Here is a 23,502-nt window from a genome sequence, read left to right as displayed (position 1 = left end):
AGATGAGTCTCCTGGAGCATGGCAATCTGAACCCCCCTGCGTACTAGATATGCATGGACCTTATGACGTTTCACCATAGTTCGCAGCCCCCGGACATTCCACGTCAGGCATTTCAGATTAGGTAACGTCCCCATTCCAACTTCGTACAGTCCAAAGCAAATAACGAATGTTCACAGCCCCCCCAATGCAGTTGCCCCCCCCCCAAACACCCCCAAAACAGAAAAACTCCCCAAACCCCACTCCCCAGGACAGAGCTCACGAACCCAATGGCCGCCCCCATCCAAACCTTGAACCAACGTCCCACACTCCTACCCTGTGGTCTCCACCACAGTCGGCCTTAAGGGCCCAAGGGGGTTGAGTCGCCGCCGACCCCAGCAAGCGGAGCTCACACCCCGCGCCTCCATCCCTCCCGAAGCACTCAGCCTCCCCTCCCGGCATCCCGTCCTCCAACAGCAGGATACCACCCTACCATGAAGTCTCGAACTAGCCCAGTCCAAACTCAGCCGCAAAAGATACCATCCGAAGTCTGTGGGGTCACCGTCGGCCCCCTCAAGCTTTCCGCCTCCGAGAGTTCCTCGCCCGTCTTGCTGCCTTCCCCTCCCGAGTCCGTTTCAGCCCGTTCACTGTTCTGTTGCGACCCTGTAATGGCCGCCGTCGCTGCGAGTGCATCCCTCTTCTCCGCTGCCATTTGAGCCTCCCGTTTCTCCCGCTGGCGCCTGTTGCGGGATCTGATTCGTTGCGATTGCCTCACCCGGGGCCGCTTGGGTTCATCTCGTCTGCTTTTATGTGATCTGTCCGTCCCCGCTCTATACGACTCCAGCCAAAGCCAAACCTCGTCCGGAGTCTGAAAAAAGTGCGTAGCCCCATCCATGATGATCCGCAACTTAGCCGGGTAGAGCAAGGAATACTGAACGCCTTCCTCCCTGAGTTCTTTCTTCACCGCCAAGAATGATGCCCGGTTTTTCTGGACCGCTTGGGTGTAGTCCGGGAAGATCGTAACCCTACTGTTCTCCACCTCATAAGGGCCCGACATCCTGGCCCGCTGAATGAGGAGATCTCGGTCCTTGTAGTGGAGGAGCCTCACCACCATCGGTCGGGGGGGGCGGCCAATCCCCGGCGGGCGAGCAGGAACCCGGTGGGCCCGCTCCAGCGTGAAAAAAGGAGTGAGCCCCTCCGGCGCCACCACAGTGCGGAACCAGGTCTCCATATAGGCCACCGCATCCTCCCCCTCAATCCGTTCCGGAAGGCCGACGACCCGCACGTTGTTCCGCCTATTGCGGCCTTCGGCATCCTCCGCCCTCCGTTCCAGTGAGTCCAGCCGGGCCAACATGTCCGCAATCCTATGCTCCGCGGCCACCACCGATGGTTTCAGGTCCAGCAGCAGTTGGTCATGGTCCTTAACTCTGTCCGCTAGCTTCGCATGATCCGCGCGGAGCAGCCCTAGGCCCGTGGCCACTTGGGCGATGTCCTGGTGCAACGCGTCCTTAGTCGAGGCGATCGCATCAAGTATGGCATCCAATCGCTGGTTCAGCCGCTGTTCTCGGTCAAGCTCCGGGGAGGGACCCTCGCCCAGCCGAGTCGATGTCGCCGAGCCCTCCTCAGTGCATCTCACGGCCACCGGCCCTCCAGTCGCCGCCATTCCAGGGTGCTGCGTCACAGGTCCTGGAGCCCGCTGTCGTCAGCGCCCGTAGGCTAGTGCCAGGTAGTCGGGCACCGGGCAGAGCAATGTCTCCACAGAAACTCACAGGAGCAACAACCAGCTAGGTACACTCCGCTCCGCCGCCCCCCTCGGGAGCCTGAGGGGGAAAGTATGAGTCTCCAGGCGGCAGCCAGCCAGGGTCCCCAAGCTCCTGGCGAGTCAAGGCAGCGTCACTCGACCCCAAGGCACAGCACCGCCGACCCCAGTGCCTCGATCAGCCGAACGCAGGGTCTCCTGCCAGTATCCCTCGCCAGACGGCGACAACTCGGCTCAGAGCTGGAGTTCGGGGCCCGCCGAACTCCACGCCGCCATTTTCTTCGCACCCTCGGCAACACCTCAGCCGCCTCTTCGACTCGGTCTCCTCGGGGCCTGCAGTCCCCCAGCGGCTCACCAATAGTGTCCAGCTGTCCCCTCACACTTCAGAGGGCAGGAGCGTCGTCTCCGGGCCGCCTAGGGTTCCGAAAACAGGAGAATTAACGGGATTCTGCGCGGAGCTACGAGCTCACGCCGCCATCCCGATCGGCGTCCAAGCCACGCCCCACCAGCCCCTTCCTCTTTAAGAGTAACCTGCTTAAACACTAGGTCTCTTCAAAAGCACCATCTTGAGGTTTTTACTCTTCTTCAGGACGATGCTATTGACATTTTAACTCTTACGGAGACATGGTTGGGCGAAAATTCCCTGCCAGATATTATAGCTGCCCTTCCCAATAATTATGATGCCGTATGGCATAATCGCACAGATAATGCCCGGGGTGGGGGGGTAGCAATTCTGTTTAAGAAAAACTTAAAAGCTGTCAAAATAGTTGCTGAGACCATAGAACTAGCTGACATACTTGGAGTAAAGATCACTCTGAATAATTCATGTCTAGTGATCCTTACCGTTTACCGTTCTCCAAATTCTACTTCAGCCTTTAATGATTTGTTCGCCCCGATCATGTCAGATTTATGTACTAGATACCAAAAAATTGTGGTGACTGGGGATTTCAATATGCATTGGGATAAAGAGCAGAAAGACCTGCCAACTAGACATCTGGAGAATACTATGTCCTCACTGGGTATCAGACAGATAGTGGATGCCCCCACTCATGTTAAGGGGCACATCTTAGACCTCATCTGGACATCAGACCCAAGGGTAAACCTTGTGGACATTGTTCCCTGTATATGGTCGGACCATTATCTGGTGAATTGTGTGATCCCGATAGCAAGCCATTCGTCCCAAAAACCACCTAAATTGAAAAAAGTCCGGCAATAGGCAAAAGTGGATTTACAATCCTTGACCTGTAGTCTTCCTGACCGTGTCCAAACATTAGTCTCAAATGGAGACCTAGAACAGGACTATAAGGATATAAGGCGGATTTTGAGTCAGGCAATCGCCCAGATAGCACCTGAGAGACTACAAAAAGTAAAAGGAGTAATAAAAGGCGCTCCATGGTTCACCCCGCTCCTGAGGGACCACAAAAAGAAACTCCGGTGTATAGAAAGGACCTGGAGGAGAACCGGACAGATAGGGAACAGTACAAAATCTCACTTAGGTCATATAAAAAATTGATCATGACAGCAAAAGCAGAGTTCTATGAAACTCGTATAAATCGAGCTGACAATATTCAGAAGGAAACATTCAAAATCTTAACTGAGTTGAGCAAAAAACCAGAAATGATAGAAACAACAATAACTGCTGATAGTTTTCAAAACTTCTTTCTTGAAAAGGTGGAGATTATCCTTTCTGAGATCAAGAATAGTGCCCTGACGGGCCTCTGTCCGTCACAGGAAGCTCAACTTTCCCCCGAAATATATATTTCTAAGCTTCCTGAGTTGGACTCTCTTAGTCTTGAGCAGATTATGAACAATACAAAGTCAGGCTCCCCAGCGGACCCGTGTCCCCCTAGGATCTTTCGTTTGGCCCGCCCTATCCTGGAAGATCATATTATCTCCCTTCCTAACAGCTCAATGGAGACCGGTCATCTACCATTCAGTCTCAAGGAGGCACGTGTTAAGCCTCTGTTAAAAAAGTCGGGAGCTGACCCGGCCATTTTAAAAAACTATAGGCCGATATCCCAACTGCCCTTCCTGTCCAAGATTCTAGAGCAACATGTGCTGAGGTCCCTTTCCTCGTTCCTGGAATCACACCATCTTCTCCAGGAGCGTCAGGCAGGGTTTCGTGCACATCACAGCACCGAGTTGGTGATGCTCTCGGTGCTGGATGAGCTGAGAGGTATGGCTGACAGTAAGAAACCGAGCGCCTGATACTTTTAGACCTATCGGCGGCGTTCGATACTGTCAGCCATTCCCTGCTATTGGACAGATTAACCACTTTTGGGATAAGGGGTCAGGTCCATCAATGGCTCCATTCTTTCTTAACCGACAGGACCCAGAGGATCCAACTAGGGGATGCCATTTCTGAGGTGGGTATTCTGGAGTGCGGAGTCCCTCACGGTTCCGCACTATCCCTACTGCTTTTCAACCTTTACCTCCAGCCGTTGATTGACTCTCTAGCTAACATGGGTTGTCGTGTATTTAACTACGCCGACGACACCCAGCTGCTGCTGAGTATTGACAATACGCTCCTGGCACAAACTAGCGCACGGAACATTCTTAGACATACAGTCAGCTGGATGACGGCAAACTCGCTGAAAATAAATCCAGAAAAAACGGAGGTATTGGTGGTCTCCACCTCAGCCTCGCCTTGGAGTGATCTCTACTTGCCCCAGGAATTAGGATCCTCACCGATACCGAGTGACAAAGTAAAAAGTCTCGGAATAAAGATTGACAATGAGTTGTCAATGGCCAGTCAGATCTCCTCAGTTGTAGGGAAGTGTACTGGCTTAATCAGACAGTTACGAAAGTTGGCCCCCCTTCTCTCCTTCGCCGCACTCCGTATGGTGGTTTCTGCCACCATCGTCTCGAGGCTGGATTATGGGAACGCCCTTTATTTAGGCCTGCCTAAAATCTTGATTAATAGATTGCAGGAGGTCCTGAATGACGCGGCGCGTCTGATTTTCAAGCTACCTAGAAGATCCCATGCCTCTCCTTTACTACTCAAGCTACATTGGCTCCCCATTCAACAGAGGGTGGAGTTTAAGAGCCTGTGCACAGCCCACAAGGCCATCTATGGGCAAGCCCCTGCTTACATCAAAGAGCGCATGGAGGTGTACATCCCCAAGCGAGTCCTAAGGTCCGCCGAATCCCAGCTTCTGGTCTGCCCTCGTTATAAGTTAAAAACCAAAGGAGGGAGGTCTTTCTCAGTTCTGGTTCCGCAGATCTGGAACAATCTACCAGAATCACTTCGGAAAGAAGCGAATCTCCTGCATTTCAGGAAGCTGCTAAAAACCTTTTTATTTAGGGAGGTACTCGATTCAGCTAAATAGTCTTATAACATACCCTACCTCTCCCTCGTCCTCATGCACTGTTGTTTGTTGTTTGTTTTGAGCGCCTAGAGACCGGTTGGTGAGTTGGCGCTATAGAAAACTAAGTTAACAATAACAAACATGTGAAATCATGTTCCATAGGTACCAAAGTTCCAAGGTAATGACCCCAACACTATGCCTCATTACGATGTCGGTCGGAAAGGCTCAGAACGGCATTCGGATTTTCCCAATCCGAGTCGGAACCCATGTTTCTGACCGACTCAGAAACATTTCCGACCAACTGAATATGATGGTAGGTAACCGTTCAGTCTGTCCAATTCGGTACAGACCGACATTCAGAGACTCCGAGTCGGTCGGAGCTGAATCGTGCAGGTCTACGGACCGCGTTTCCAACCGATGTATTACGATGTCGGATTCAGACAGCCTTTCCGACTTGGTATGTCCAACACAGAACGGCTGTCGGACACTGACTTTGGGGGTCCATAGCTGGCCCCCCTGGACCCGGAGACCTCCGGTTGGGGCCCGTGGGGGCACCCATGGGACCCCTCTTTGCAACCATGCACAGTGTGGTAGGTACCATGGAGTGCCTGCCACAGGAGCAAGGTTTTCGGCAACCACCCCTTTCTTCAAAGGGAGCCTGTATTGTTGGTCGCAACACAGGCTCCTATTGAAGTCAACGGGAGTCAGACAGAATGGTGTTCAGAAACATCGTAATCGGTTGGTCGGACACCACGAACATGAGTCGGTTGGAAAGGAATCCTGACAAGGAGTCGGTCGGAATGCTTTCTGACCGACATCGTAATGAGGCCCTAAGTCATCCATTGTTCAAAAACTTGGGATACTACCATCTGTTCATGCAGTCAGTGCGGATGATAGCGAATGCCAGCTTCTGTACACTCCAATTAAGAGTTGAGCAGTTAGTTTCTTCACTCCTACCCTGGGTGTGGTAGCTGTACTAATACTTGCTGTTTATGTAAGTCCTTCACTTCTAGCCTGGGTTTCATAGTTGTAATAATACTCTGTTTAATAAAGTCCTTGACTCCAGGCATGGTTCAGCTAGTTGTAATAACATTCTTTGTTTATGTAAGTACTTCAAACCTGCATCGGGTGTGGTAGCTGTACTAATACTTGCTGTTTATGTAACTCCTTCACTCCTACCCTGGGTTTCATAGTTGTAATAATACTCTCTGTTTAAGAAAGTCCCTGACTCCAGGCATGGTTCAGCTAGTTATAATAATACTCTCTGTTTATGCAAGTACTTCAAACCTGCATCGGGTGTGGTAGCTGTACTAATACTTGTTGTTTATGTAACTCCTTCACTCCTACACTGGGTCTCATAGTGGTAATAATACTCTCTGTTTATGCAAGTCCTTCACTTCTATCCCAGGTGTGGCTTTTGTACTAATACGTGCTGTTTATAAAAGTCCTTCGCTCCTACCCTGTGTCTCCTAGTTGTAATAATACTCTGTTTATTAAAGTCCTTCACTCCAACCCTGGGTTTCATAGTTTTAATAATACTCTGTTTATTAAAGTCCTTGACTCCAGACGTGGTTCTCCTAGTTTTAATAATACTCTCTGTTTATAAAAGTCCTTCACTCCTACCCTGGGTTTCATAGTTTTAATAATACTCAGTTTATTCAAGTCCTTGACTCCAGCCCTTCGGCTCACGGTTGTGTAAACAATCTCTATTCACTGCAGCTCAATGTACTGCACCTGTAATGTATTCTACACGTCACAGTTGGCTTCTGTATGTCATTACTAGCATCTCCTCAAGCATCTTAAAGCCTCCTTTAGTTGAAATGGTCCTAGAACAATGTCATTTCTTCTTAATATACCGTGATATCAGAATCTCTTGGAGCTGATGCTTTCTCTCAACAAAAAAAGCCATGTCACTTTTATAAACATACGCTTGTATTTGTGTAAACCCATGTCTCACCTGAGCTCCGAGTGGGATGAAGGGGGGAGAGGTGGTTTTAGGGAAGACGAGGTTCCAAAATCCAATACTGAGCCTTGGTCCTGGCCACCGCTTCCCCCAAGGGGCCTTCGCCCTCCAGCGGTTTGGATTCGAGGAGAGTTTTGGGCACTTGGAAACCCATTCTGCACCGCGAGCTGGGAAACAATTGTTGAGTTGAAATTAAAAGATGTGAGGATTCAGTACAATTCTGAAGCACAGAAATCAGGTGGGAGGAGTAGGGGAGGGCAGTGGATAAGCCCTACTATCAACAGAGGTTAGGTACAGAAGATCCATAAGCCCAACCTCCCAACTCAGAGGAGGAAGATGAATAAGAAAACCAGGGAGATAAGACCCGGGGGTTCCCACATTTGTGTTCACATTTCATCAGGCTTTCACCCCCTAAAGATGGCTTCCAAATGTTCATACAACTTCTCCAGCAGCCAGGATGGAGCAACAGTTTCTCTTCCCCACATGAGCTGTCTGCACACTGTTGCTTACTCTGTTCCCATTCGCCTAACCATATGATCTTAGTCCCAGTGAGGTCTGCTGTATCCTGTGTGCTACAAAAGGGGGAGGATGGACGGAGCGTTTGAGCAAATCAAACACTCACCCCCAGTCAACAGATCTGGGTTTAATCCAGCACCGTTCTTTAGCCCATTCTGCCATCCCAGTTCAGACGTGGCCATATGCAAATCAGCCTTGACCCTGTGCCTCATGGGAACAGTCCAGCCCGAACTGCCAAAGCCATGTCTTCCCTGGACCGGAAACAAGCTTCCGAGGACCGGTTTCTGGCATTTCAGCCGTCTTCAGCCCGGCTTGCTTGAATCCAGTGGCAAAGTGAGCAAGGGACTCACGTCTGAGCATACCCTGCCAACTTAGGGCGAACAAAGCGGTACAAAAGGGGGCAGCAGGTTGGACCCAACAGCATGGATAGAGGATTTGCATAAAACATAAAAATTCAGAATCTTATGCACCATGCAAGAGCCACACAGAGTTTGAGGCCATGCATGAAGTGCTACAACGCCATAAGGGAGACAGTATGTACAAGGCAGTTTCTCAAGGGCCATTTTATATGGAAGGACCAGGCCATACAAAATGCTCCCTGGTATACCAGACGCAACATATCTGACAGTAAGCACTCGGCCTCTCTGGACACAACAGGGGACACAAGAAGCAACGGTCTATTTAGGAAATAACAGGCAATAGGCCATGCAGGAAATATCAGGCAATGCAGGAAGTACAAAGCCTTATAGTGAGCAGCAACCAATAGAACAAACACCACTATGAAATCACCAGGCCATACAAGAAACACAAAGGCTTATAGAAACACCAGGCCATTCAGGAATCACCATTCCATACAATGAGCACCAAGCCATGCAAGAATGGATACCCCATGACCAGGCCAGGCATCAATACTAGGCTACTCAAGAAGCATTGGCACATACAAAAGCACCAGGCCATATATGAAGAGCTGTTTCACACTAGCCCTGTAAATCTTTGCAGGTTCCTTTGCTAATTATATACGCTTTGTTTGGTAACCTTTCACCCTGGACAGCACCCCAGAAATAACTTAAAATCATCTCAGTTTCTTTGTGGATTTTCCACGAGCAGTCCTTTCCACTGTCGTTCCTATACATTATTTTGTGTTAGAGTTAAATAGTGACTAAAAATATTGTGTGACAATATTTGTATGGTCAAATTATTTTCACAAAAAAAATGTGAGGGACAAAACATTCCGAGGGTCAATATATGTTTTTTCAAAAATGTCATTAATATCGAGTTTTAAATTATAGAGTACAATAATATCGTTTTTTAATATACTGTTTTATTGTACTATATTAAGTTTTTATTTTTGATTGATGTTATTTGTAAATTAATTTTACATTATTTTTAAATAATATTATAGTAAGGTATATTTTGTTCGGGTTGTTAGGTTTACTGTAAAGGAAGTGTCGGACAGAATGTGCCAGGTTGCACAAGAAGCAACAGTCATAATGTGTCATAATGCAGTTACAAATCCTCAAAGCAACCTGCCCAGTTACCCTCCCTCCTGAAGTTGGGTAGCCCTTTTCTATTGGAAAATGAAGACGTCAAAGGGTTAGCATTGATCCTCTTACACGTCAGCCAAGCCAGAGTATTCCAGCAAAAAAGGATGGACCGGTCCTTGTTAGTCTCTCGGTTCCCAGGGGGCTCTTCTGGGTCAGATGAGTAGTGTGTCCAAGGTTGCTTTCTACTGATAGTTTGTAGGTCAGTGCGGCCCAATAGACATAATAGTCGGTGGAGTGTTCTACCACTATACGGTGGTTGAAATAGCGACACATAGAAATACTGACTCAACAATATCCACATTCAATATATCGTCAAGGTCAATAGATGTGGAGGTAAAAAGAATACATCTACACTTAGCTACATATACTAACCTCGACAATAAAATGGTAGTTGATGTTGTGGATGAAATGTTTGCGAGGTTGATGATTTGGGCACCATGTAGTGATACACAACCCCCTTTGCGATCAGTAAAACATTTGAGTACATTTGATTGCAAGTCAATGCAAATGGAATAAGTATAAACAGCATCCAATTGACTGGTCCGTAATATTGTACCAAGTAAACCCTGCAAACATCGAAGCCTTGAAGCATGCTTCGATGAGGGCCTTATCAGTAGCTGGCCCCAAGTTGTGGAACCAACTCCCGAAGGAAATTAGAGTATGTAAGGAACATTTTTCCTTTAGGAAAAAGCTCAAAACATTTCTCTTTAATTATTAGATGTCCCTGTGGGTATTCAAGAAATCATGACTAGCCATTTCTGTCTCTCAGATGCTGCCAAAGGCGCGGAGATACTCCTTCGGGAGTCGATTCCCAGCGCCATACAAGTATGCAAATAAATAAAATAAATGCTATGTTGCTATAGCAGCCTTCACTACCAGGCAGCAGTCTCCAGAACCAACAGGAATTTTAACCATGGCATATGTGCCTTTTCTGAACTTAGTATTTGTGTTTGGCCTGAAAAATGGCTTGAAATGAGTCATTTGTCGCCGCCTTACCTGTGCAGGTCCAGTGTCAGGGGATGTCACCCGGAAGGTCGGTGAGTCTTTCAGCTCTACGAAGAAAGAGTAAGACATGAAAAGATCGCCCTCCTACCAGCCTGCGAGTGGCCCCCGCCTATCACTCGCCCCCATCAGCCCAAAGTCGATGAATATCTTAGAAATATGAGCGACTAAGGGTCCCCTCTCATTTAATTTAAATACTTTATTTCCGCCAAAGGCCATAAAAGTTTCATAGTAATACATTCGTTCATAAAACAATCTAAAATACATCCAACCGCATATTGTATAGTCTCGATGAGAAGGTCAGGAGTTACAAATAAAAAATATTTAGAACAATGTAAGCTGGTCACCATAACATTCCATTGTTACCCCCCCAGTGAGTTCTCTTTTACAATTAAATAAACTTCTTATAATACAATAAAAGGGAGAAGTGTCTGGTTATTTTATACAATTCAAAGATGTTTTCACAATCGTAAGTGTATTAGTCCTTGGCGCATCACAGCTTTAGCCCCGCTTTTTTTCCTAATCAATCCCACTATAAACAGATCCCCTCTCATATTCTGAAGGGTGCCCCTCTATTTTGTGTTATGCATCTGGCTTCTACCTTCAGAGAGGACAAATAAGCACTCTTCTCACCACAAACCTTGAATATACAGCTATAAAATCAATTGTATAGTATTAAGAGCACAGATCAGGGTGACAAGGACTTTAAGAAACATGGTACAGAACAGGATGAGATTCACAGCTGAACATGAGAAGTTGTGATCACATGTCCTTCTCTTTTACTGTTCTCAAAGGACTGAAGAACATGCCACTCAATTACTACCCACTTAAAAGCGGGGAACATCACTTACAACGCAACTTTTACCACGCAGTGCTTTTACATCGCAGCTTTTACAACGCAAACCATTACAACGCATTGCGCTGGGGGGCGCTCTAGGATAGGGAATATATTTAATTTACTATCCAACACCTTCCCTACTATCCACGGGGACTGGAGTTGGAATAGTAAATTAAATAAATCACTATCCAGTGCCCCAAAGCACTATGCGTTGTAAAGGCATGCGTTGTAAAACTCGCGTTGTAATGTCGTACATCCCTTAAAAGCCTTCACTGAGTCCCCATGCAGACAAGAATGGCGTTCAAGATCCTTACAACATTATGCCTACTAGAAACCGGTCACCAAATACTGCCAACGTGAGATTAAAAGGTACTATTTCTTTTGTTTGACAAAAAGTTTGTTTGACAAAAGGTACTATTTCACCCACCACTAAACTCCACTCTTCTGAAGATATCCTGTTGTCTGGCCCAACACCTGATGCAGGAGATAGGGTGACATCTTTTGCAGTTATGCCACCTTACCTCTAGAATAACCTACCCAAGGACACATAGGCACACTGACTCTTCAGAGGCAAAGTAAAACCTACCTCTTCTAACATTCAGTTCAGTCTCTACAGAAAACAAATACACACAGCCACATGAACAGCCTGTAAACTGAATGCAATATGTATCCTACATGAAAATGCCAGACAATTACAACCTAAGAGAGCCTTATAGCTGCATTCCTACAGCTAAGAGGGGTCACTGTACCAATAAACTTAAGACCCAACCCTTACTTGGATGCCTGGTCTACAGGTGGACCTCACAGCCCCTCTCTGAAGCTCCTAGAATCAACTAAGGTTTGCAGAGAGCCCCATACAAACCGATGAACATGAATGTAAACAGTCTCATTGAGAAGTCTAGACATCTACTGCAGGTTCAACAGCCGCTGTCATTAAACACGGGTTTCAGGTCATTGTGTTTCCCACTTGGATGGGATCGACATAATAGCAGAACAGTAGGAATGCAAGGCTCACCTAAGGAGAGAAGCTCTTCCTCCAGGACACAGATGGAGGGCATGCTTAAGAGTGCTGGGGCTGCTGTCCGCTGTCCTACCTCCTCCATGCCATTCAGCGAGGAGAAATCGATCAATCTGTAGCTCCGGGTAACTTCCGGGCCGCCATTTTCTGTGCAAATAAGGAAATTAAGTTACTATCCACAAAAACCATTCACACGTCCCATCTGTGTCTTTCTGGGCAGCACAAGCTCCTGAAATAGACAGCACACACTCTACACAGAAGGTGGCAGTGACATGGATAGGTGTATACAAAGGCATGGAGATGGGGGCATTAACAAGGGATAGATTATCAATGCAATGTGAGTTCTACTATACCCTTTTCCCATTCTAAGCATACCTCTTTTGTTTTCCAATCCTACTGCATCAGTTTGCACCACCACATGCTGCAAGCTGACATATTTGGGCTTTGCTGGATGGATCTTGGGAGATGTGCCCTAACGTGTTTGTTGTAGGATGTAGTGCATTGTGATCTGGTGAAGAGTACTGTTATAAGTACAGAGATCTCCAAATATTCGGTATATCTGCGCTTTGTTGCATGTGGTAAATGTTATGAAGACTCCTGTTGAGTGTTAGTTTGTTGATTCTTGGTGGTGAGAGCTGTTAGCACATTGTTAATGTAATGTTGTGTATTTTATGTTTTTAGCCCTTTTGTTTCAATCTGTAAATTATATTTTTAAGTAACCCTTTTAATTTTTCAATGAGTGTCTTTCCCAGGATGTGGCTGTGTGGTGGATGTTGTCTTAATGGGGCCTCTAAGCCTGGAATCATGTAATTGGTACAGAAATTCACAGTACACTGAAAGCTTGTTTTATATTGCTCATGCCTATATTACATCATTCATATTACAATCTGAGATATCGAAACATATCCAGGCGGAAGATTGATGGTCTAGTACCAAATCTGGGATAAAAACCAAGGTCTCCATTTTCCAAGTTAGCCCATTTTAAAATGGTATATATGCCAAGTGGGAAAACTTTATATACGCCTACTCCATGTCATCAAAAAAAAAAGTTTACCAACTGCAGGGATAGATTTTTCAAACAAAATAACTTGGTGGTGGTAGAGGAGGGGCTGAATTCTCCAAAAAGCACTACTAACAAACCTCTCAACTTTAGCAAGTTGAAAAGTTTGTATCTTTACCCAATTTCGTCGGAATTTTAATTTTACGCACCCCAATACACTACACCACATCTCTTCATGATTTGCTGCTGCCCGTCCCACACTCAGACCTCCAGTGGCATGAGATGAGGCGGGAGGGGCTTAGGCCTGGGTTACTGGAACGTACCTACCAAACGCTTGAGATTGTCTATACGGGTTCTTCTATTAAATTAATATTAATAAATATGGCTAAAATATTTTCTCCCATCACGAGCCAAGGCATTACATATAGTAGTCTTATTTAAAATCATTCTTGCCACCAGACTTTTGCAACCATCACCGCTTCACTTTATGTCTACTCCCTCAGTGGCCACGTGGTACCTCTCTTATCCGCTCCATTCGCTGGTGCAGCCGCAAGGATCTGCTCTCCACTGCCACTGCCCCCCACGATCTGCCGGTACATGGAGAGGTCCTGGGTCAGCTTATCATTCACCCGTAGAACCTCCGCTGAAGGGAAGAGAATCAAAAATGTAATAGCATATAGGAGCAACAGAACAGCTGAGACCTTTCCTCACTAGCAGAGTCACATGCACAAGATCACACTCTGCGTCACCACACACGGGAGAAGGATCCGAGCCCAAGAAGCCTTGACTCCCTAGCCAGGCTTAAGTGTAAAACCAGTGATGTATTTACAGTGACTATGACATTTTCCTATTTAGATCTGGCTTGGCAAAGCTGTAGCTGTCTCTAGGCCTCATGTTTTCTAACAAAAAACAGAAGTGATAATAAATATGTATATATATATATATGCACACACAAACAATGGCTTTATTCATCCATTGGTCTGTTCAAGTGCCATTCACATGTTGTTTCTGCCTACCACAGCATACAGCATGGGACAATAGTTCAGCCCACTTGAGCCGCTGGCTCTCTCGAACTGTAAGAGATGCTATATTCACCTGCTGACAAGTGCACAGCTGCCTTAAAAGGAGTGCACCTCAGTTTCAAGGCGAATGTGCCTGGGCAACTAGGCAACTCTTTTGTTTTGATATTTTTATATAAGGTTACCAAATGTTTTTTGTATATTGTATGGGTCTGCAAAAAAAAGAAAAAATACAAAATGTTCATTCTTGCCAAAGCCAGACCTACTGGCTTTGCTAATGCATGTTTATTTGGGGGGACAGCTGCAGAAGGAGTGGTGTACTCTATGCACGGCTTTAGCATTTGTGGCACCCAGTGCAGCAACCTTTGTTGGAACATCCTGTCCCCCCGACCTGCTTCTTCATGGATTCCCTCACTACTACCCTCCAACGGTGCCCCTCATCTCTCCATAGACCCTCTCTCTCATGCATTTCATTTGTTTTATAGCGCTACTCAGACCATTGGAGGGTGTGAGTGCACTTTACATCACACATTTACAGGTGCGACTCCTCCCTTGGAGCGAAGGCGCGTTGCCCCACAAAGAAAAGCCCCAGGCCAGAGCTGAAAAATAAAATGGCAATAACGTTTATTTATTACCATTTTAGTTTTCAAACACCAACTCTTCCCGAACTGAGTGTCGGGATGGCCAGTTGACATGCACATTTTGAACTTCTCTAACCCAGCTGTCTAAGACAGCTGGGTTAAAGAAAGAGCAGGCCTCCAGTGCTCTTATTGTCGTGTATTTCTATAGGTTCTGAATCAGTCCCCCTATTCCTGACCCTATTCTGGTTAAACTAACTATCAGGTTAACTAACAGTCAGCCCATGAGGCAAGAAAACCCCCATGATGCAGATACCGTTATCTGACGCAGTCACACTACGGCACAGGAACGTGTTATCTGATTAGGTCATAACGCTTGAGATCTAATTAGACAAGCGACATTCCTCCAGCCCCTGATAAGGCATACGACGTTCTCATAACAAATCAAACCTATGACAACCTGGATAATCCGTGCGGCCATTGTTTTGATTTCACAGAGAACTTTTGCAAAAGAATGTGCTAACGAGCAAGTCGTATGACATCTTTATTGACGTACCTATGTCCATCCTTACGTCAATCTCGGCACCTTTAAGGTATAAATATTGCCGACCTTGCCCTATGCAAACACACGCGTGGTGACAAGACGGAGCAGCCATACTTGCCGAAGCCGAGAGCAGAAGCAGACCCCGCTGGCAGCAGCCCCGCCTTCCTGACGTGCTGAGAGACGCGCTGCTATCTCAAGCCGAGAGACCCAGCACCGGCGCTTCCGGGTAGCCCTCGCAGGCAGCCTGGAATATCGAGAGCAGAGAAAGAGATACCATTCCTCATTCATCCTAAATTCCAGGTACAGAACTGAATAACCCCTCACAGAGAATTCTTTAGTTATTCACTTGGCAAAAACAAACTTAACTTAAACTGTAACTTTCTATTCCCGCCCACGCATTAGACTTAGGTCAGGTACACGGGGTAGGCGTATTTAGAAACACCAGTTGAGTACGTTTAGTCAAATGTATATGTGTATGTAAATATATTTTAATCATTTTAAACATCATATGGCTCAGAAACCATATCAATGTTTTTACAGTATTATTTTATACTATTGCTTTTAATGTATGCACTTTACTTAACTATAAGTATTGCAATAATATCGATCCATTTCTCATGTATGAGAAAAGAGACTGATCAATAAATAACACCTTTTTATTGAATACGCCCGTCTCTTCCTTTTCTCTACATTCTGATGAGACTAAGAATGCACGTACTGACTGAGTAAAATAATTGCCTTGTGCTCACACGACTCTTGAGATTGACTCTTGATTAGGGGAGAGCAAAGTTGTCATGTTCTATGGTTGTCAGAAACTAAATCCCTTCTTGTCTAATCAGGGGAGGTAATTCTTTCCTGAACATTCGAGAAAGTTTCTAGCGAACTCTGAGCTTAGCTGGCAAACCCAAAAATTAAGTCTAGTAACGACAGTAGTAGACCTAGTTAACGTCTGGTCTAGGCCTTTACTATTGTAGGTACTATTCCAATGCGCAGAGCCTATTGGGAAAATAGGAGCTACACTACATGGCGCCCAACGCGTTTGGAAAGGGCGATAAAACTAACGTAAGACATTTAGAGTAACTCAGTCGTGCTTTCTCACTCAGACCCCTTTTCCCAAATACTCCAAAGACGTCTGGAGTGGGTGAAAGGTTATATCCTCCAAAACCTCGCAGGAGGGAACTCCTATGTACGGTTCTTGGTCTAGTCAACGTTGAAGGATAAAAACAGTTCCAAAATATTGTGCATCTAATCTCTGTTTCCATAAAGAAACCTGATCTGCAAATAAACATAATACCATCCGGTCAGTAAAATGGCTGAAAGTGATGATGAAAGAGAAGCAGTTAGATTAGCAGCTGAAATAGCAGCAGCTGATAATACAGCACTCGATGCAGACCCGGATATAATACTCATCCAGGTCGCCAAAAGGAGATCTATAACCTTAAAACTTATAGAAAATGGGCTGACACCTAGAGGTGGAACAGTCATATTCGTAATTGAGGCACACGAATATCGGCAGACAGAGGTATACTATTCATGGATACATTTTCCAGCAGCTAATGCTGTAACAAAGTACTTCCACTATTACAAAGTAGAGGAACCTCCTAATGAGTACACTCCTTTCGAGGAGGTGGAAGTACCACTCAAATTCCAAGAGCATTTGCTCTTATTTGATGGCGCCCTAAAACATAACAATCACATAACAAGGCTCGGTCCTTTAGGAAGACCAGGAGCAACGTGGCCGGTCTTAGCCGGATACACACCACATCCAGACATCGACGAGATGCCTGCACCACAGCTGTTAATACAGCTAAAACAATTACTAAAAATTCACAGACAATTAGTTCAGTATGTAATGCGGACTTCAACAATTCAGCCAGCGATTAAACTTCCACAGCTGACCCCTCACCAGGGGAACACAAATAAAATTACACCACAGAACATCCAATCCTGCCTAGGTAAAGTTCCAGCTAAACGAGAACAAATACCATTCTGGTTGGCACAGAAAATCACCCAAATAGAGGCGGTGTTTCCTGACACCACCCCGCTGGAAAAACACAGGATTCTGACTATATGTCTCCCAATGGGAATCGCACCACACATTGAGGACTGTGACACTTGGGGTACAGTCTTTGCTTCCATCTACACAAAAACGCACGGTGTCCCATCCATTTCGGTGATACCAGATGTGCTAAAACAAATTCAAGATGAATACGGTCCAGAACCTGCTTTAACTCTTGGTATGAAATTACTGAAAGACTTCAAGCAGGTCTCGGCTATATTATTAGCCAACATAAAAGGTGAAGCAGCAAACGTGGCGATCCGCCAGAGGTTAAAAGAGACAGATATAGCAGACCAACCAGCTGAAATAGCCAGAATCATAGAAACATCCTATGAAGAACTAGGCAGAGATAGTCTAGGTGGAATACCAGTAAAACCGCAACTGACTACAAGTCCAGAAATTTTTTTTTTTAATAATAATAATTCACCAAAAAAGAACTGGGATGGAAACAAACAATCCAATCCTAAAGAAAAGAAATTCCAGTCCCGAGGAAGGTCTCCTAGGCGAAGAGAGAAATCTCCAAACCAAAGACAGAGGTCACCGCAGAGTGACCCCTCTGGGAATAGATATAACCTTAGAAATAGGGATAATATTAAAAAACCTGATAGATATCAAGACATTGATACACGTCCCTCTCAATCTTTTCAGAATTCCTCGCAGAAATCGGAAAGAAGAGGACGATCAGAAGAGCACGCCAAGTCCAAAGACAAGGAACCTGCTCAGCTAAAAAAGAAATTACAATTTCCAAAAAAGAAGGTAGCCAGTTTCAAGGTAGTTAACAATGCCGAGAATACTGAGGACACAACTGAAAAACGGAGAGTGGGCTCAGACAATGCTAGACAGCGCAGCAGAGGTGAGCATAGCTCGCAAAGTCCTTATGAATCATCTGGAGACAGTGGACACGAATGAATACCTTCAAGTGGAAACTGCAGACATCAGAGTTAGCAAGCCCCACAAGATATACGAGATAACATTACGTATAGAGGGAGATAAGACTAGGAAAATAAGGGGACTATTTTGGGATAACCTCTCCAAGGGCTATGACATCCTTCTAGCTGAAAAAGACTGGCCACCAGAGTTTGTCAGGGAGTGCCCTCATGGCGAAGAAGTAATTATGCCTGCCTTCTCGAATCAAATACCGATTCATAAAAAATATACACTTGCTAGAAAGTGGGCAGTGGCCTTAGCACCTGCTTTATATAAAAATCATGTAGGATGGGATGAGGATTCTCCTCCTCACAAAATCCAGTTAAAATCACAACCTACTGCACAAAGGCAGTACCCAATTAAGCAAGAAGCTAAAAAAACAAGTAAATGAAATACTAGATCAGCTAGAATACCAGGGGGTGATTGAAACTTGCACCTCACAAATGAACAATCCTTTGTTTCCGGTCTCCAAACCAGACAATTCATACCGTCTAGTTTTGGATTACCGACACCTTAACACATGTTGTAAAACTTTTGCAGTGCAAAACTCACACAGTGCTGCACTAATCAATAACATAGTGCGCAAAAAATACAAAACTACCTTGGACATCTCCAATGGATTCTTTTGTCAAAATATAGCACCAGAAAGCAGATATTTAACTGCATTCTCAGTAAATGGCACTCAAAAACAATTCTGTCGGTTAGCCCAGGGGTACAAGAACAGCCCGGGGGTATTCTCAGCGAGAGTAACAGAATTACTACAACTATATGATGATGAAGCATTATCTTATGTTGATGACATTTACTTAACAGATGATGACTTGGAGACTCACTTGAAAAGAGTGAACACCATAATACTTGGGTTCGCTGCAGAGGGTTACAAATTCAACTTCAAAAAATCCAGAATTGCCCATCTGACAGTCCTATTCTTAGGATATGAGTTATCAAGTGAAGGCAAAAGCCTGGCCGACAATTTCCTAGAGAAATGTGCCGTAATCCAAGCTCCTAAAACACTAAAAAACTTACAGTCAATTCTAGGTTTCCTAAATTTCGGAAGAACATACATTGCAAATTACGCAGAAAGGGTCAAACCCCTTTATGATCTAATTAAACCAGACTTTAAAAGATCCAGTTGGACTCAAACACACACAGAAATGTTGAGATCCTTACAAACAGACATGCTAATTAAAACAAAATTAGAAACACGTGATAACACACGCAACCTTGTGATCCGAGTCATCCCAGGGAGATGCGGATTCACATACCTGACCTCTAATGAGGGAGAAAAGGTACCAATTGCATTCAAATCACACTTGTACACTAAGGCTGAAATGAAATTTAGCCCAACGGAAAAAATTCTTACAGCAACACAGACAGCTATAGCAAAAGAATGAGCCCTGGCACAAGGTAAACAAATAATAATCGTGACACCAATACCAGCCTTAGAGGCGGTAACAAAGGCAAGCATTCCAAATGCTAAAGCACTCCATCCGAGATGGATACAATGGGCTAACTCTCTTGCTGCAACAGACGTGGTGTACGAATTTGATCCTTACTTAAAAACACAAGAATTTCTGCAATATGAATTTGAATGTCCTCCGCCAACCGAAATTCTGCCTCTAGACCAATACGGCTGTATAATATATACAGACGGATCAGCACAACCCGCAGTAGGGGGTAAACAAGCTTACAGTGCTGCGTGCGCGATTGTTAAAGGTCGTTGGCACGAAGGGAAATTTAAACCAACCCTCACTAAAACACAATCTCTAGGAGATTGCACAGCTCAGCGAGCTGAACTACTAGCATTCAAGATGGCGCTTGAAAATACCGATCGAGAATTCCCCACACTTATAGTGTGCGATTCGTATTATTGCGTTCAGTCTTATAATGAATACTTGCAGATCTGGCTTCAGAACGGTTTCAAGGATGCGAAGGGTGGCACAATCAAGCATAAAATGCTCTGGGAACAAGTAGCTCTTTTACAAAAAGAACTACCAAAGACTCACGTGATACATACACTGAGTCATCAACGTGATGGCGTTCACGTTGCAGGGAATTCATTGGCTGATGAGGCCGCGAAAGCAGCTGTGCAAACGGCTTCCGTAGCTGCCGTCAACCGGTCAAAAACAAAAATAGACAGCGAAATATTACAAGCTGTCAGCGCCTCAGAAAAGGATTCGATAGAACCACTCCCTAAAGGCTTTCCAGTAAAATACTCATACATAACTGATGCAAACAATGTTCCTTTTGCTCGAATCCCTGGAGTGGGGGATAGGGCAATTCCAAACATGGAACATAGGTTAGGACTAATAATAGCGGCACACGAAGGGCTTGCTTCTACCCATGCTGGCGTCTCAGCCACAGTATCATTATTAAAACAGAGATACTGGTGGCCACAAATGAGAAGACAAACAAGGAACTATGTTCTAGCATGTGAAATATGTCAAAAAATGAAAGTATCAACTGTGAGACGTCCAGCACAGACGCCCCTTCTAATCTCGGATAAACCATTAGCCTGTGTTTATCTAGACCACTGCGGTCCCTTACAAAGGGATGGTAACTATAAATATATCTTGGTCGCAGTGGACTCATGCACGAGATTCATATGGATGTGGCCCCAGCGAACGGCTGACGCCAGAACTGTTATAAAAGATTTGCGGGTCTTTATCGGCACATACGCAATTGGCATTCTGCATTCGGACAATGGTCCTGCTTTTAGCTCTCGGGCTTATAAGGAGGCCATGGTCAGCATGGGCGTGCAATTGCGGTACTCTTGTCCATTTCACCCTGAGGGGAACGGAATTGTTGAAAGAAAAAACCGTGACATAAAGCAATCTATAACGGCAAAGGTATTAGGTTCGGGAGCTGGGTGGGTCAAACATCTAATAAGTGTCCAACGAAGTCTAAATAACTTGCCAAGAAATTCTCTGAAGGGATTCAGTCCGTACGAATTATTATTCGGAACTAGGATGTTGATCTCTGACCTTGATAGTCAGACTTCAGTGGTAATAGAAAAAACCTTTGATGTCAAAGACCGTTTGGCTATTTTGCAGGACTTAAACAAAACAAGAAAAGACCTGAGCAACATACAGTTGAAACAACAGCCAACAACCACTGAAGAATCACCACCTGTCCCAGCAAGACCTGTTTGGATTCCAAAAGTCGGGGATCTAGTCAGGGAGAAGATTGCGGTAAAGAAGGAATTTGGGCCTTCTTACAGAAAAGCAGTTCCTGTCTTGTCTATCAACGGGACAAGATCAGTTGTACTACCGCCACTTGCTGGAAAAAAGGAGAACCGAGTTGTATCCATCGACCTGGTAAAACCACAACATGTGGCCGATAACAAACAGCAGGCCAAGTGGACTCCCAATAAGTAGCAGAACACCAAGGTTTGCTACCAGTACAGAGGTCCTAACAAAGAGGCTCATCACATTCGAAACGCCTACAGAAGAACAACAAGGACTATGCAACAATGCAATAGAACTCAGACCTCTGAAAACCCAAATAAAGACATTTAGCAGAGACACACCAATCTATACTGAAGTACCAAGTGAAAATGCAAGAAACAAAAATCCTGAAGCAATTGGAACAATTGATAGAACTGCATCCGGGTACTTCATAAACTTCGATGATTCCTCTGAAGGCTTCAGTGAATCAAAGACACAGCCATCATCAAAATCCTTTAAAGACAAAGCGAAGGAACTTTTGAAACAACTGAAAGAAACATATCTGGTTTCTCCATGGATTGAATTTTGGGTGGGTTTTGGTGCATTTATCCTCATACTTTGGCTCATCATGGTATTTACTTTGGGACGCTTCATTGAGGGAAAATATGCTAAAATGGACACAGCAAGTCAGAACATCAACTTGGTCCTCAAACCACACACATCTTCACACGTCGAGAAAAGAGAACTTTCTCCAGAACTTTCTTCAGCCAACTTCACAGCCAATCCGATACCTGGTGGGGTAGCCTGGGACAACACTGACTATGAAATTTATGGTCCGGTCGAGATCCTGAAATATCCACACCAAATCAAGATCTCCTTGAGTGACTTTGCAAAACAAAACTCATTTGCTGATGATTGGGACTTTGAAAGTATTAACAACATGATGTCTGACTTAGTAATGTCTGCTAAATTTACAAAACATGATTATTTGCAAGGTTCTACAAATTATGATAGTATGTATTGCTATAACCATTATGGTAACCATTTTTTACATAAATCTGCACAACCTAGAAATGTTTTAAATTATAATCAATGGGAACATTGTGCTACACCTCCAAAAGGGAGCTCTAGAACCGTTTATGACAAATATTCATATTTCTCAGGTTTTAACACAAGTAATGCTGAAACATTTTATTTTAAGTTGTCAAACAAGACAGGGATGAAAACCATGATAACTAACACAAAATTGATATATTCAGATTCATTCTTTGAAAAAATGAATACTTTTGGATTTGATTATTGGGACAAAAATGTTGATTTGAAAAGTGTTTGGGGTACAAAAGAATGGCAAGTACAGGGTTTAGAAGCTTTGTTTAGAGCCTGCATGATCCCAGAACAAATGATATTTTTAAATGACACTGTTCAACAAACCACCTGTCTTGGCTTAGCCAAAATCAAAGATTTAAATAACCCGTCTATTCCAAAGCCAACAATGTTTAGCAATAACTCTGATACAGATGAAGAAATAGACGTAAACCATATACTTAACCAAAACAGAACACATCCTGATTGGAAACAATGGTTGATCTGGCCCACAGATACAAATCACTGTCAAGATAGATTCCTGAATAAAACACAGGGTTTCAAAATGACCAGGCCAGACCCTAGATATCCCCAAAGACATCATCCAGGGATAATAACAACCTACAGTGTGGGCAAATTATGCCTTCAATGGCTTCAAACTTCCACACTGCCTGAAATTAAGCAACACCTAACTTTACTTACTGATGGTGCTGACTTGCGTGATTTCATAATGGGACCACGCAAACAGCGTCACAAGCGTTTCATAGCAGCCTCTGTATATGCAGCATACAATGAGGCCTGGAAGGTTACTCAAATTGAAACAGCAGAAAGAATACGTGAAATTGACCGTATTAATTTGGAAAAATCACTTTCTGTAGTGGACAATGGGTTAATGACTCTGTCCTCCAGAATTTTTTCATTGGACAGCATTGTGTCTTCAGCAATCGATATATTATCGCAAGACTTACTGTTATTACAACATGGTCAGTCACAATTGCGTTCTATTGTACAGCTTGGCTGGACGTTACAAAATCTGCGTTCAGGCTATGTGCCTTGGCGTTTAATCAACACAACGTCACTATTCCAAATCTTTAACCTTACTGATAGACAAATCGGTATGGCGCAAAAGGGTGCTGATTATACAATCTTGAGCATTGAAAAACTAGAAAGATTACCAATGACAATGTCAGAACGACCTGTC

The 23,502-nt window shown here is 44.7% G+C and overlaps 1 protein-coding gene across 3 annotated transcripts in view; it reads right to left on the bottom strand.

Moving 5' to 3' along the window:
- Positions 1–23,502, bottom strand: part of GGA2 (golgi associated, gamma adaptin ear containing, ARF binding protein 2) — a 107,086-nt gene that overhangs the window by 38,302 nt on the left and 45,282 nt on the right. For 2 of the 3 annotated variants that reach the window (XM_078664788.1, XM_078664789.1), the window contains exons 10-13: positions 13,442–13,567; positions 11,922–12,071; positions 10,063–10,118; positions 7,001–7,173 (exon numbers count right to left, since the gene is read on the bottom strand). In XM_078664788.1, the coding sequence (XP_078520914.1) occupies positions 7,001–7,173; positions 10,063–10,118; positions 11,922–12,071; positions 13,442–13,567 (505 nt within the window). Of the gene's footprint in view, positions 1–7,000; positions 7,174–10,062; positions 10,119–11,921; positions 12,075–13,441; positions 13,568–23,502 lie in introns of all 3 variants that reach the window. The other variant, XM_078664790.1, reaches the window with a different exon arrangement.

This window comes from Lissotriton helveticus, chromosome 10 (genome assembly GCF_964261635.1).
Source record: "Lissotriton helveticus chromosome 10, aLisHel1.1, whole genome shotgun sequence".
NCBI classification, from domain to species: domain Eukaryota; kingdom Metazoa; phylum Chordata; class Amphibia; order Caudata; family Salamandridae; genus Lissotriton; species Lissotriton helveticus.
Note: the sequence above shows the minus strand (reverse complement) of the source record. Positions and strands in the feature narration are given on the sequence as shown.